The sequence below is a fragment of the Macaca nemestrina genome, chromosome 20, assembly GCF_043159975.1.
Source record: "Macaca nemestrina isolate mMacNem1 chromosome 20, mMacNem.hap1, whole genome shotgun sequence".
NCBI lineage: Eukaryota > Metazoa > Chordata > Mammalia > Primates > Cercopithecidae > Macaca > Macaca nemestrina.
The window spans coordinates 61,730,033-61,746,241 of NC_092144.1; the positions used below are offsets into that span (position 1 = coordinate 61,730,033).

At 44.5% G+C, this 16,209-nt stretch overlaps 1 protein-coding gene across 2 annotated transcripts in view; it reads left to right on the forward strand.

The window, feature by feature from the left end:
* The window catches only part of LOC105497095 (formyl peptide receptor 2), a 36,076-nt gene extending 20,538 nt beyond the window's left edge, over nucleotides 1-15,538 (forward strand). The window contains exons 1-2 of one of the 2 annotated variants that reach the window (XM_011767836.2): nucleotides 4,964-5,109; nucleotides 13,671-15,538. In XM_011767836.2, coding sequence (XP_011766138.2) covers nucleotides 13,682-14,737 — 1,056 coding nt within the window. In that variant the 5' untranslated portion in view covers nucleotides 4,964-5,109; nucleotides 13,671-13,681 and the 3' untranslated portion in view covers nucleotides 14,738-15,538. Of the gene's footprint in view, nucleotides 1-4,963; nucleotides 5,110-13,670 lie in introns of those variants that run through there. The other variant, XM_011767837.2, reaches the window with a different exon arrangement.
* The last annotated feature ends 671 nt before the right edge of the window (nucleotides 15,539-16,209 follow it).

Genomic DNA, 16,209 nt, shown 5'->3' on the forward strand with positions numbered 1-16,209 from the left:
TAAATGCAATGTGCTTTAAACATCCTGAAACCATCCACCCTGCCACCCCCCAGTCTGTGGAAAAATTGTTATGAGACTGGCCCCTGGTGCCAAAAAGGTTGGAGACTGCTGCACTCCAGCATCCCACACAAGGAGAATGGGGATAAGATGGAGAATCACTGAACATCTTTAATCAGAAGGGTGATATGTTCATTTGTACCCTATAAACATTTGTGTTTGTATTTTATAAACATTTTCTTGGGATCATAACAACAGATGCGTTTTAGAAGGTTCCCAAGGTATGAAGGGTAACACATGAAGACGTATCTAGGAGTCACATGGAAGCCAGCATTTTGTAAGGGGATTAAAATAAAGGGAATGGCAGAGGACATCTTTATGCATGGAGGAGAAGGGCCCAGATATCAAGAGAAAACAAGAGACAAGGAACTCCACAGAGAGTAATTGCCAGAAACATTTGTAGGTCTTTTGAAGTCTGACTGTTCTTCCTAAAACGGGGCTTCTGGGATACCCCTGCCTGTTTCCCATGAGCCCTCTTTTCTAAAACACAAGTAGATTTTTTTCCTTGCTACAGAATGGCCCATGATTAGCACACTAGGTTGGGCAAAAACAGAACCAAGTGTATGTTCAAAGGTGACTATGGTGAAGAAAAAAAGGAAAGTCAAAATGGACTTCCACTTCTGTGTTTGCGTAAGGCTAAAAGGGAAGATGCCTTAGGGTTGACTGGATGCGGATGTTGCTGTCTGTGCTGCAAAAGTCCCTGACCCTTCTGGTAACTGAAACGGCCTCGACGAGCAGTACAACCTCCCTGTAAAGCACTGGACTGAGGTGGTGAAGCTAGATTGCCTGGACTAGAATCCCAGGAACACTGTTCACTAGCTCCAGACAAGCCAGCCAATCTGGGGGTCTGAAACATTTCCCCCAACTTTTTTTTTTTTTTTGAGACAGAGTCTCACTGTATCGCCCAGGCTGGAGTACAGTGGTGTGATCTTGGCTCACTGCAGCTTTGCCTCTTAGGTTCAAGCGATTTCCCTGCCTCAGCCTCTCCAGTAGCTGGGATTACAGGTGCCTGCCGCCACTCCTGGCTAATTTTTGTAATTTTTAAGTAGAGATGCGGTTTTGCCATGTTGACCAGGCTGGTCCTGAACTCCTGACCTCAAACAATCGATCGCCTTGGCCTCCCAAAGTGCTGGGATTACAGGAGGAAACCACTGCAATGGGCCACAAACATTTCCTATAATGGGCCAGAGAGTCAATATATTTCGTTTGGCAGGCCATGGGGTCTCCATCACAACTCCTTGGCTCTGCTGTTGTAGCCTGAAAACAGCCACAAGCAAAGTTGTAAACGATGAGCATGACTATGTGTCGATAAAACTTTATTTAAAACACTACAATTGATTTCATATAAGTTTTACATGGCACAAAATACCCTTCATTTGATTTTCTTTAGCTGGTAAGAAACATTAAAGCCATTCTTGGCTCTCAGGCCATAAAAAAACAAGTGGTGGACTAGATTTGACCCCTGGTTTAACTGCACTGAGTCCCAGTCACTTCACCTGTGAATTGAGAGCAATGATACTTACAGAGGTGTTTTCTGGAGCAGAACAAATAAGATCAGTGATACAAAGCACTTGGCATGAATTCCAGTGCAATAGATATTATTGATATCTTAGTAATTACATAAACCTCTCTTTCTGCTGTTTCACATTCTCTGTGGTGAACCCATCCATGCTTAAAACTTGAACCACACCTCAGCTAACATTCACCAGATCCCTGTCTCTAGCTCAGACCTACCCTTGATGTCCAGACACATCATTTTGTGTTCCTGTTTCCTTTCAAACTCATCTCCAGCCTTTGTTCTCCTCACCTTCTCCCACAACTCCAAGGACTACATTGTGTCACACTCCCCTTCAAATTCTTAGGTTGAAGCCCTAACCCCATGATATGGTTTGGTTGTGTCCCCACCCAGATCTCATCTTGAATTGTAGCTCCCGTAATTCCCACATGATGTGGGAGGAACTAGGTGGGAGATAATTGTTTCATGGGGGCAGTTTTCCCCCATAATGTTCTCATGGTAGTGAATATGGCTCACGAGATCCGACGATTTTATAAGGGGTTTCTCCTTTCACTCGGCTCTCATTCTCTTTTGCCTGCTGCCATGTAAGACGTCCCTTTGTTCTTCCTTTGCCTTCCGCCATGATTGTGAGGCCTCCCCAGCCATGTGGAACAGTGAGTCCATTAAACCTCTTCCCTTTATAAATTACCCAGTTTCAGGTATGCCATTATTAGCAGCATGAGAACTGACTAATACACCCCAGCACATCAGAATGTGACTGTATTTGGGGATACAACCTTTAAAGAGGTAGTTAGCTGAAACTGAGGTCATTAGGGTGTGCCCCAACTCAATATGACTGACATCCTTATGAAAAGAGGAGATCCAGACACAGACAGGCACAGAGGGAAAACTAGGTGAAAACATGAGGAGGAGGCGGTATCTACAAGCCAAGGAGAGAGGACTCAGGAGGAATCAACCCTGCTGACACCTTGATCTTATACTTCCAGCTGATAAAACTGTAAGAAAATATATTTCTATTGTTTTAGCCACCCAGTCAATGGTATTTTGTTATGGCAGCTCTAGCAAACTAAACATTCTGCTTCTTTTCATTGATTCTCATCTCAATGACAGCCCCCAAATCCACACAGTTACCTTGCTGCAACGGTTCTGAAGAAAATGGCCACAATATTCTTGGACACTCCCTCCACTGAGAGGAGGACAGGCATATTCTATCCCCTCTGCCCTGGAACCTGGGCAGGGTTGGGACTACTTTGACCGAAGAATATGGTAGAAATGACTCCACATAGCTTTCAAGGCTAGGTCAAGAAAGGCTAGGAAGCATCTTCCAGTTCTCCTGGGACACGTGTTCTGGAGGAAGGCAGCCATTGTGTAGGGACTCTGATTCTCCTGAGACCACCATGCTGGAGAGGCTGCCTGTAGGCACTTGGGGCAATCCCAGCCTAGTTCAGCATTTGAGTCATCCCAACTCAGGCATCTGACATGTGAATGAAGGAGCTCCAGATGACTTCAGTACCCAGTCTTCTAGTCACCCCCAAACCTTTGAGTTTTGGGTGGCAGAGACAAGCATCTCCTCTGTGCCTTATCCTAATTCCCAACCCACATAATCCATGAACATAATGAAATGGTTGTTTTACATGCTATGATTTGGGTGGTTATACAGCAATCATGAATTATGAATGTGGGCTTCATAAAGACCCTTCATGCTTCCTCATTCTCCAGAACCATTTGGTCTCCAAGCACAGTATACCAAGCCTGGAAATCGCTCCCTAAACTACCCCTCCTCTCTAGCACACTACTCCAGCACAGGCAACTATTCGACAAGTTCACCTTGATCTCTGGCAACTTCTTACCCTTTAAGATCTCTGCCTCCAACTGGGAACATTCTCAGAGCCATCCCTTTGCAGGAGGACTCTAGAACAATGTTTTTTGGAAGCATACATCTGACTAGTCACTCTCCTCTTTTCATAAGCTTTTCGTGTTCTTAAAGAGAAATTCCAAGTTCTTTTTGTAGCATTCAAGACCATCCAAGAAATTGCCTCTGCAATCCTCTACAAACTTAATGCTCATTGCTGTCTCTCTCATCATCTATGCTCCAGTAACCAAAAGTAACCTGCTTTTTTGTGACCCCTTTCCTGGGTGTTTTTACTCCCTTCTGACTAGAATGCATTATTTTTTCTCCTTTATCTGAGTCTTTAACACTCAGCCTAGATGTTCCCTCCTCCGGATATTGACTCTAGATCCGTGAATCTGAGTTAGTTGTTCCTTTTTAGGGGATCCCACAAGGAGCCAGGCATCTGCCTATCACTACATACTCCCACCCTATTGTAACTAAGCACTGCATTCTCACCCCTCTATTCAGGTGGTCCGCAGAGCCCATGCCTGATTGATCTCTATGTCTCCAGCAGCCAGCAAGGAAGCACCTCTTTAGAGACCTGCACCTATACAATACCTACCACCTCCTATTTCTTGATATGTGAACTCCATTGAGAGCAAATGAGTAACTGTAGGTAATGCGCCGCCTTCTTTTCTTTTTTTTGGACGGAGTCTCGCTCTGTCGCCCAGGCTGGATTTCAATCTCGGCTCACTGTAACCTCTGCCTCCCGGGTTCAAGTGATTCTGCCGCCCCAGCCTCCCAAGTAGTTGGGATTACAGGTGCCTACCACCATGCCCAGCTAACTTTTTTTTTGTATTTTTAGTAGAGGTGGGGTTTCACCATGTTGGCCAGGATGGTTTTGAACTCCTGACCTCAAGTGATCCACCCACCTCGGCCTCCCAAAGTGCTAGGATTACAGGTGACAGCCACAGCGCCCGGCCAGTAATGTGCCTTCTTTAGTTCTGTGAGCCATTCTAACAAATATCAAAACAGAGGAAGGGGTTATAAACATCCCCCCACCCCCGATTTACAGCCAGTCAGTCAGAAGTACAGGTGGCCACCTGGGACTTGAATTGGTGTCTGAAGTGAGGACAGTCTTGGGAGAGTAAACCCTTTAACTTGTGGGATCTGACACTAACTCCAGGTGGACAGCGTCAGAGCTGAATTGAATTGTGAGATACCCAGTGGCGTCCCCAGAGAATTGGAGAATTGCTTGATATGGAACAGACCCACACATTTGATGTCAGAAGGACTGCATAAGTCGAGAATTGAGTTTGACTTAACTATCATATTTGGGCTTTAATACATGGCTGAAACTCTTCTCACTTCAGTAATTGTTTCTTTCATTTTTGTGAAACTGAAGAAGGAAGGGCTGGACATTCAGGTTCCTTGACCCTTGACATTTGGAAGCATTAACTCTAGTCTCTCACAGAAAGCTAGAGATGAAGGAACATTCAGACACATAGGTTTCCAAGAAGATTCCACTAACAACATACCCAAGGTGTCTTCTGAAAATTATAAGATATCCTGAGTTTCTGTTAGGGGATTGGTTCCAGCTCCATTGTCCCTCCCCCGTCATTCAGTAGTCTCTGTAAAAGCCCTTAGAGCTTGTGTTACTCCACAGGAAGCCAAGAAACACACAGGAAGAGGAGCTTAGCTGCTGGTAAGTTGGGGACTGACAATTTAAAATTTATCGTTGGAACTCCTGTTCTCTGGCAAACACCTCCTAAATTCTAGAGCAGTGCTGTTAATGGAGTATCCACTTGCCGCAGGCAACTTTTGAGTGCTTATGTTTCTATCTTGATCTGAAATGTGCTTAGGTGTGAAATATACTTAGTGCAGTTTAATCACTAGTATGATCAAAATAATACAACTTATCTCGTTAATAACTTTAATTTTGGTTACATGTTCCAATGTTTTTTTTTATAGGTGGGGTTAAATGAAACATATTATTATAATTAATTTCCCCCAGTGATTTTATTTTTTTAATATGGCTACTAGAAAGTTGTAAGTCACGTGTGTGGCTAGCATTTAGGGCTTGCATTACCCCGTCTCTACTAAAAATACAGAAAACGACAACAACAAAAAATAGCCGGGCGTAGTGGTGGGAGCCTGTAATCCCAGCTACTCAGGAGGCTGAGGCAGGAGAATCGCTTGAATCCAGGAGGCGGAGGTTGCAGTGAGCCAAGACTGCGCCATTGCACTTCAGCCTGGGCGAGAAGAGTGAAACTCTACCTCAAAGATAAATAAATAAACATGTGAAGGAGCCAGGTGTGAGAAGCTTAAGAGGAAGAGCACGGTAGGCAGAAGGAACAGAGAAGGCAGAAGCCCTGAGATGACAATGAGTCACATGTTCAAGGAATCAGAGTCTGCTGTGGGTGGAGCACAGTGTGCCCCATGAGAGTGCAGAGATGAGATCTGAGGGATGCACAGGGCAGGTCCAGGGGTGCTTGAGGGAACTTAAGATAAGGGTAAGTTAGAAGTTTGGAAGCCATTGGAAGGTGTTGAAAATAACATCACAGGCCGGGCGCGGTGGCTCAAGCCTGTAATCCCAGCACTTTGGGAGGCCCAGACGGGCGCATCACGAGGTCAGGAGATCGAGACCATCCTGGCTAACATGGTGAAACCCCGTCTCTACTAAAAAACACAAAAAACTAGCCAGGCGAGGTGGCGGCGCCTGTAGTCCCAGCTACTTGGGAGGCTGAGGCAGGAGAATGGCCTAAACCTGGGAGGCAGAGCTTGCAGTGAGCTGAGATCCGGCCACTGCACTCCAGCCTGGGCGACAGAGCGAGACTCCATCTCAAAAAAAAAGAAAAAATAACATCACCATTTTATTGGACTTTTTTTTTTTTTTGAGACAGAGTCTGCTCTGTCGTCCAGGCTGAAGTGCAGTAGTGCAATCTCGGCTCACTACAAACTCTGCCTCTCAGGGTCAAGCGATTCTCCTGCCTCAGCCTCCCGAGTACCTGGGATTACAGGCTCCCACCATCACGCCCAGCTACTTTTTGTATTTTTAGTAGAGATGGGGTTTCATCATGTTGGGGTTTCATCATGTTGGGTAGGTTGGTTTCGAACCCCTGACCTCAGGTGATCCACCCACCTTGGCCTCCCAAAGTTCTGGGAGGCATGTCACCATGCTGGCCCTTATTGGGCGTTTTTTTGTTTTTTTTTTTTCTTTTTGAGACAGAGTTTTGCTCTTTTTGCCCAAGCTAGAGTGCAATGGCGCAATCTGGGCTCACTGCAATCTCCGCCTCCCTTGTGCAAGCGATTCTCCTGCCTCAGCCTCCAAGCAGCTGGAATTACAGGCATGTGCTACCACGCCTGGTTACTTTTGTATTTTTAGTAGAGATGGGGTTTCTTCATGTTGGCCAGGTTGGTCTCGAACTCCCGACCTCCGGTGACCCGCCTGCCTCGAACTCCCAAAGTGCTGGGATTACAGGAGTGAGCCACTGTGCCTGGCCCTTTCTGAACTTTTAAAAAGCTCATTTGGTTTTCTTCTGGAGATTGGATTGTAGGGCAGGGAAAAGCAGGACCAGGAACAAGCTATTTGCAAAGTTGGTGCAAACATTCCTGCCTGACAGGACCATGGACACAGGTTGTGGAGATGGAGATGGCTCTGGTTGTGCATTCAGCAGGTTCTGCAGATAGAATTAATAGGACTTGGATGGCATTGTGGTGAGAGAAAGGAAAATGAAAGATAAGTTCTAGTTTGGAAGCTTTAACAACTGAATGTTTAAACTCAAATAGACACAAAATATTGGAAGAGTGGCAGGTTTGGGAGGATGAGACAATCAACTGTTTGGTTGAGCCACGTTAGGTTTGGAGTGTCTATGGGACTCCCGTGGGGAGAGGTTATATCAGACTGGAGCACCAGAGAGAAGCCAAGGCTGATAATTTAGATGAAAAGACAGCATGATATTTTAAGCCCTGAAACTGGATAATATCACCTGTAGAAAGACTATATAGAGATAAAAGAGGTGGGGAACAAGTAAAAGCTGCAGGATACTCCTAAATTTAGAGTCAAACTTAGAGCAGAAAATACTAGCAAAGGGGACTGAAAAGAGATGGCCAACTGAGATTTAAAGGCAAGTGAAAGTGTGTTGTGTGTACATTTATCATCTCATGGCACAGGAAAAACGTGATTTAAGGAGAAGGAAGAGATCCAATGGGTTCTATATCACGAAGATATTGAGATAAGAACCAAGATGGATTTGCAGCCACTGCATTTGCAGCCTTGAGGTCATAAGCATCCTCAGGAAAATGCACCATGGGTCAGTGCTAAGGACTGGAGTCAATACAGACTGGATTCAGGAGAAAAAGTGAAGCAAGGAGTCTAAGGGAGCAAACACAGACAACTCCTTCCAAAATCTGGCTGCAAATTCTTTTCACAGAAAGAATTCTCTTAGGAGAAATAGGGTTAACACCGGAGAGGAATATAGTCCAAGGATCTTTTTGGTTGTTTGCCGAGACCAGCTTGGTCGGGGAGATCCTAACCCAGCAGCGCTAGAGGAATTAAAGACACACACACAGAAGTATAGAGGTGTGAAGTAGGGAATCAGGGGTCTCACAGCCTTCAGAGCTGAGAGCCCCGAGCAGAGATTTACTCACATATTTATTAACAGCAAACCAGTCATTAGCATTGTTTCTATAGATACTAAATTAACTAAAAGTATCCCTTATGGGAAACGAAGGGATGGGCTGAATTAAATGAATAGGTTGGGCTAGTTAACTGCAGCAGGAACACCCCGTTAAGACACAGTTCGCTCATGCTAATTGTTTGTGGCTTAAGAATGCCTTAAACGGTTTTCCGCCCTACGGGGGCCAGGTGTTCCTTGTCCTCATTCCCATAAACCCACAACTTTCCAGCTTGGGCATTAGGGCCATTATGGACATGCCATAGTGCTGCAGAGATTTTGTTTATGGCCAGTTTTTGGGGGGGGCTTGCTCCCAACAGTTGTTTTTTGGGGGTGGTTTTTATTTTGTTTTTGTTTTGTTTTGTTTTATTTGTTTGTTTGTTTTTGAGACAGACTCACTGTCGCCCATGCTGGAGGGCAGTGGTGCGATCTCAGCTCACTGCAACTTCCACCTTCAAGGGTTCAAGAGGTCTTCCTGCCTCAGCCTCCCAAATAGCTGGGATTACAAGTGTGCGCCACCACACCCGGCTAATTTTTGTATTTTTAGTAGAGATGGGATTTCACCATGTTGGCCAGTCTGGTCTCAAACTCCTGGCCTCAAGTGATCCACTCGCCTCAACCTCCCTAAATGGTGGGATCACAGGTGTGAGCCACTGCACCCAGCCAAGAATAGTTTCTTTTTATAGGGAGGGGATAGGATAATGTTTATGTCATAATGAGAATGATCTAGTAGAAATAAAATCTTGAGGGTTTGGTTTTGGCAGAAAATGGAAAGGACAAATGCAGGGGGAAGGTTTGTGGGAAGGTGAGAGGGCATCCCCGGCCCATGTAGGGAGGGAAATTATTGGAAAGAACAAGAAGTCTTTATTCACAGTGACAGGGGCAGGTAGACTGAGGGTCAGGGGAGAAAAGGTTGAAAATTTCACATCTAGTTATTACCATTTTCTCATTATGTCAGTCAACGGCATCTGCTGGGAGTGGGAAAAACTCAGTAAATGAGGTATTTTTTGGAGAAAGCAGGACTGAAATAATTAAGGTGTGGGATAGCAAGCGCACTGGAGAAGTAGAGTAACCTAATGAGGAACTGCTGAGTTTTCATTTGACATCTATGGTCATAAATTCAATTGCAACCCTCAATAATCGTGCAAGTCACTTCCCCTCTCTGAGCTGTACTTTCCTACATATTATGCAAGGACGGCACTTGTCCCAAAGCAAGGATGTTGTAATCAGAGATGATAAAATATACAGTGACTGGCACATATTAAGGACTCACCAAATAGTAGCCCTCATAATCAGTACAGGTATCACCTGTGGTTCACGGTTCTTCTCCTTATGTTACAACTAGGGTGGACCCAAAACTTTGCAATTTTTGCCTTGTTAATCTGTCCCCACCTGTCATTTCATAATCATCCTTCCTTGTTGTATCAACATTTTTTGTTGTTGTTGTTTTGAGACGGAGTCTCGCTCTTTTGCCCAGGCTGGAGTACAGTGGCACAATCTGGGCTCACTGCAACCTCTACCTCCCGGACTCAAGTGATTCTCCTGCCTCAGCCCCCCAAGTAGCTGGGATTATAGGCACCCGCCACCATGCCCAGCTAATTTTCATATTTTTAGTAGAGACAGGGTTTCACCATGTTGGCCAGGCTGGTTTCGAACTCGTGACCTCAAGTGATCCACCTGGGTTGGCCTCCCAAAGTGCTAGGATTACAGGTGTGAGCCACCACGCCCAGCCTGTATCAACATTTTAAAATGAATTTGAGACTATGGATAGATCATGTCTTCTAAGTGCCTCATAGAATGTTTGGAGGGTGGATAGAGAAAATCTGAGTCTGTTGAGGAACTATGGGGTGGAAAAGGGTTAACAGCACAATTCTGTTGTAATCAATCTGGCTGAGCTCCAATTCTGGCTCTACCTCTTTCTACCTGGGAACGTTGAACAATTAACATAGCCCATCTAAGCCCATCTTAACTTCCTTGTCTGTACAATGGTTATACTAATTATTAGGTTGCTGCAAAAGTAATTGCTGTTTTTGCTATTATTTTCAATGGCAAAAGCCGCAGTTACTTTTGCACCAACCTAATATCACTAAGATTAGTCAATATTCACCGTGTCTCAGGGTGTGCTCAGTGCTTACAAATATTAACACAGCCCATCCACACATCCTGTGAGAGGCGTCGTTAGGGCTAAAGGAGCTCTTGGCATGTGGGTAATGTTCATACGTAGAAGCAACTATTGCTCTGAGCATCGTTCTTGTCCTGACCTTGAGCTTCATAATGGATTGAGCCCCAGGACACAGCACACAGCCTGGTGAGGGCCAAGAGTTCCCATTTGTCATAGATGTACTCAGTCTAGCCTAAAAGATTTCCATGTCTATTCTCACTTAATCTTCACCCGAAAGTTAGACTTCACCATAAAATTGTCCTCGTTCTGCAGAGCAGAAAACTGAGGCTTAAAGAGATATCACTAAGAACTCATAGTGAGGAGACATCACAGATGAGATTAGAAGAGAGATCTAGCTGACTCCAGAGTCCAGTATTTTTTTTTTTTTAAGACAGAGTCTCGCTGTGTCTCCCAGGCTGGAGTGCAGTGGCACGGCTCACTGCAACCTCCGCCTCCCGGGTTCAAGCGATTCTCCTGCCTCAGCCTCCCAAGTAGCTGGGACTACAGGCGCGAGCCACCAGGCCCGGCTAATTTTTTGTATTTTCAGTAGAGACGGGGCTTCACCATATTGCCCAGGGTGGTCTGGAACTCCTGATCTCAGGCAATCCGCCCTCCTTGGCCTCCCAAAGTGTTGGGGTTACTGGCGTGAGCCACTGCACCCGGCCGAGCCCAGTATTCTTTATAACAGTGACTCTCAGTTGGGGGTGACTTTGCCTCTGAGGAGACCTTTGACAATGTTTACGGAACCTGTTGATTGTCATTTCTGGAGAAGGAGTTGCTACTGGTATCTGTGGATAGAGGCCAGGGGTGCTGCTAAACATCCTACTGTGTCCAGAACGGTCCGCCACAACAAAGAATTACCCAGACCCACATGTCAATGGTGCCAAGGTTGAGAAACCCTGAGCTACATTAAATAATGTCCCATGGAAGAAGACCTCAGTGAAACTCACTGATAATAGCAGGAGGAAAAGAAGGAAATCAGTGAAAGGAAGAAGGCTAAAAATCATCAGACTGGGGCATAGCCCTATCCTAGTAATCTTGGGGGACCCCTTTCAAAGGCAGGACTTTCGTATGCAAAGGCAGTGGCTCTGGAATTGTTCATCTTGGTTTCCATATCTTGCTGCCTCCACTGACTGGCTGGGCATGATGCTGAAAAACTACAGGAGTCCCCAGGCCACGAATTCCCTCGGATGTGACGGCTGTTTCACAATGTTATGAGCATTAGATATGAACAAGTGCTAGGGAATTGCTATTCCCTTAAAGATGCTGAATAGCCCAGTCTGAGATGATTCTCAAATTCTCATGGCCATAATAAATCATCCTGACTTTTACACAAACAGATTCTAGAGTGAGATTTATGGATATAATTGTTTTTCATTTTCATTGTAAGTTCAGGGGTTTATGTGCAGGTTTGTTATATAGGTAAACTGGTATCCTGGTGGTTTATTGTACAGATTATTTCATCACTGAGGTATTAAGCCTAATACCCACTACTTATTCTTCCTGATCCTGTCCCTCTTCCCACCCTCCACCTTCTGGTAGGCCCCAGTGTTTTCCTCTTTGCGTCCATGTGTTCTCATCATTTAACTCTCATTTATAAGTGAGAACATGTGGTATTTGGTTTTCTGTTCCTGTATTAGTTTGCTAAGGATAATGAATACAATTTTAACAGGCAGCCTGGATGTTTCTGGTAAAGCCCACAGACCACAGCATAAGAAAATGTGCTCAAGTGGGCTGGGCGCGGTGGCTCACGCCTGTAATCCCAGCACTTTGGGAGGCCGAGGCGGGCAGATCACGAGGTCAGGAGATCGAGACCATCCTGGCTAACACGGTGAAACCCCGTCTCTACTAAAAAAAAAATATACAAAAAATTAGCCGGGCATGGTGGCGGGCACCTGTAGTCCCAGCTACTCAGGAGGCTGAGGCAGGAGAATGGCATGAACCCAGGAGGCGGAGCTTGTAGTGAGCCGAGATCCTGCCACTGCACTCCAGACTGGGCCACAGAGCAAGACTCTGTTTCAAGGAAAAAAAAAAAAAAAAAAAAAAAAACAAGAAAATGTGCTCAAGTGGCATGGGACTTTGTGTTGAATTGGATACAAAAATTACAGATGTGACCCAGACCAGAGGCAGGCACTACATGTTTTGGATTTTTGTTCTTAAAAGAAAAAAAAAAAACAACAAAACCTGATCTGAGAAGTTCTGCAGGTTATATTCTTACAATGTTATTGTCCACAATTCAGTCACATGTCCACTGCTAAAGCAATCCCTTGCAAAGTAAAAGGAATTCTCGTTAGTGCTAATTAAACTAGTCAAGATTTACTCCCAACATGGAGAAAGGACACCTTCTCTTCAGGGTGAGTAACTAAACACACGATTGTGGTTTTTTGGGCAGAGAAGAATGGGGAACAGTTGCTGGGTGGGCAACCAGCAATATCTGTCAAGAGTAAGGGTTTGGAAGTCAGACCAAGCTGAACTGAAGTCCTTAATCTATTATCTACTACCTAAGTGACCTTCAACACATTTCACAATTGCCCTGAGCTTTAATTTCTTCTAATGAAAACTAGAAGTAATGAATATTACACAGCTATTACGTAAGCCAAACTGGATCCCATATGTAGTAATTAACACAATGCATAGTCTCTATTACAAGTATTAATATGGCTTATTATTCTCATAGTCTGTATCCCACAGACACCAAAGCTATACAAATAGGTACTGATTATTTGCATTCCAAACAGAGATGAGCTCCACATCAAGCAGGGACAGGAAAAAGCAGAGGCTAGAAAGTAGAGATAGAACTCTCTTTGCTGACTTCCTCTAGTGCAGAATCCTCACGATATAACATACTACTACATATTACCGGTGACTTCTCAAGATTCTCTTCAACAATAACCTCAAGCCAAACCCTTCAACTTTATCTTGAGTACTAGCGAAGCAATAGGTCAAGGGTTCTCACATCTGTGAGGGTCAGGAGTTGGGAGACTAGAAGAACCTGGGGCTGAAAGAGGTTGCAGAGCTTGCCAGCATGTTTGCATTGAGTGATGGAAGACACAGATGTGAACCTTCTGACTCTGAGTCTTATGCCTTCCTCACAATGCTGAGGCTGCCTATGCTCGATTTTCCATTGTCCGTACAACATAAGATCAGTATTTTTGCTGGTGGACAGAGCCTTGTAATCCTCTTGGTGAAGTGATCAGCCCGATAAGTGAAGTGCATATTGATAATGATGGGAATATGGAGGACTATCCCTTCCCAAAGGAGCATCCAAGAGAATGCCAATTCCATAGCACCATTGTCAACAAGGCTTAGTAGATAGAGTGGGTCTCCTGGCAGGAGTGGGAGATTTAGTGGAAGTTGATGTGAGCTATAAATACAGATGCTGTAAGATGGTTCCACAGCTGAGAAATGGCCATTGTTGGAATGTTTCAGGTGCGGGCAAGATGGAAACCAACCTCTCCACTCCTCTGAATGAGCATGAAGAAGCGTCCTATGAGTCTGCTGGCTACACTGTTCTGCAGATCCTCCCATTGGTGGTGCTTGGGGTCACCTTTGTCCTCGGGGTCCTGGGCAATGGGCTTGTGATCTGGGTGGCTGGATTCCGGATGACACGCACAGTCACCACCATCTGTTACCTGAACCTGGCCCTGGCTGACTTTTCTTTCACGGCCACATTACCATTCCTCATTGTCTCTATGGCCATGGGAGAAAAATGGCCTTTTGGCTGGTTCCTGTGTAAGTTAATTCACATCGTGGTGGACATCAACCTCTTTGGAAGTGTCTTCTTGATTGGTTTCATTGCACTGGACCGCTGCATTTGTGTCCTGCATCCAGTCTGGGCCCAGAACCACCGCACCGTGAGTCTGGCCATGAAGGTGATCATCGGACCTTGGATTCTTGCCCTAGTCCTTACCTTGCCAGTTTTCCTCTTTTTGACTACAGTAACTACTCCAAATGGGGACACGTACTGTACTTTCAACTTTGCATCCTGGGGTGACACCCCTGAGAAGAGGAAGAATGTAGCCATTACCATGCTGACAGCCAGAGGGATTATCCGGTTTGTCATTGGCTTTAGCATGCCGATGTCCATTGTTGCCATCTGCTATGGGCTCATTGCAGCCAAGATCCACAAAAAGGGCATGATTAAATCCAGCCGTCCCTTACGGGTCCTCACTGCTGTGGTGGCTTCTTTCTTCATTTGTTGGTTCCCCTTTCAACTGGTTGCCCTTCTGAGCACCGTTTGGCTCAAAGAGATATTGTTCGAGGGCAAGTACAAAATCATTAATATCCTGGTTAACCCAACGAGCTCCCTCGCCTTCTTCAACAGCTGCCTCAACCCCATGCTGTATGTCTTTGTGGGCCAGGACTTCCGAGAGAGACTGATCCACTCCCTGCCCACCAGTCTGGAGAGGGCCCTGTCTGAGGACTCAGCCCCAACCAATGACACGGCTGCCAGTTCTGCTTCACCTCCTGCAGAGACTGAGTTACAGGCAATGTGAGGATGGGGTCAGGGTTATTTTGAGTTCTGTTGATCCTACCCTAATGCCAGTTCCAGCTTGATCTACCTTTGAGTCATATTGAGGCATTCAAGGATGCACAGTTCAAGTATTTATTCAGGAAAAATGCTTTTGTGTCCCCGATTTGGGGCTAAGAAATAGACAGTCAGGCTACTATAATATTAGTGTTATTTTTGGTTTTTTTGACTTCTGCCTATACCCAGGTAAGTGGAGGTGGGAAAGAGAAGAGAAAGAGTGGTGGGGATTTGTAAGACTTAGATGAGATAGCTCATAATAAGGGGAAGACTTTAAAGTACAAAGTAGAATGTTTGCTGTAGGTTTTTTTTATAGCTGTTTTAAAAAATCAGACTATGGAAGTTTTCTTCTATTTTTAGTTTGCTAAGAGTTTTCTGTTTCTTTGTCTTACATCATGAATGGACGTTGCATTTTATCAAATGCATTTTCTACATGTATTAAGTTGGTCATATTCTTCTTCTTCTTTTATGTAAATCATCATAAATAATGTTCATTAAGTTCTGAATGTTAAACTACTCTTGAATTCCTGGAATAAACCACACTTAGTCCTGATATACTTTAAATATTTATATCTCACAAGAGTTGGTTAGAATTTCTGTGTTTATGTTTATATAAAAATGGTTCTGTTATTTCACTTTTTCTACTATCCTTGCTAAGTTTTACATCAAACTTGTAATGGTCTCTTAAAAGGAATTGAGAAGTAATTCCTCTGATTCTGTTTTCTGATGTTATGTCTTCATTAAATATTCAGAAAAACTCACCAGTGAAGCCAACTTGGTCTTGTGTTTTCTTTCTGGGAAGATTTTTAATAACAGGTTTGTTTTCTTTAACAGTCATTAGACTCTTCTGGTTTTTTGTTTTTTCCTATCTGTCAGTTTTGGTAAACTGTGAGTTTTAAGGAATTTGGCCATTTCATTCAAACTGTCAAACTCATCAGCATGAAATAGTATAATAACTGTTTAAAAGTTATAAAACAGTATGAAACTTGGCCGGGCGCGGTGGCTCATGCCTGTAATCCCAGCACTTTGGGAGGCTGAGGCAGGCGGATCACCTGAGGTCAGGAGTTCGAGACCAGCCTGGCCACCATGGTAAAACCCCGGTTCTACTTAAAATACAAAAATTAGCCAGGCATGGTGGTACACACCTGTAATTCCAGCTACTTGGGAGGCTGAGGCAGGAGAATTGTTTAAACCCGGGAGGTGGAGGTTGCAGTGAGCCAAGATCATGCCATTGCACTCCAGCCTGGGGAACAAGAGTGAGACTTTGTCTGAAAAAAAAAAAAAGCATGAAACTTGAAATGCTTTCTTTTATTTATTTATTGATTTCTGATTTTTGTTCTTCTTCTTCTTGTTATTATCCTAGAGCACAGCCTTTGGAGGTATGATTTCTTTTAAACAATGAAAATGTAAGCTCTCTGAAGTCAGGGATTTTGGTGTGTA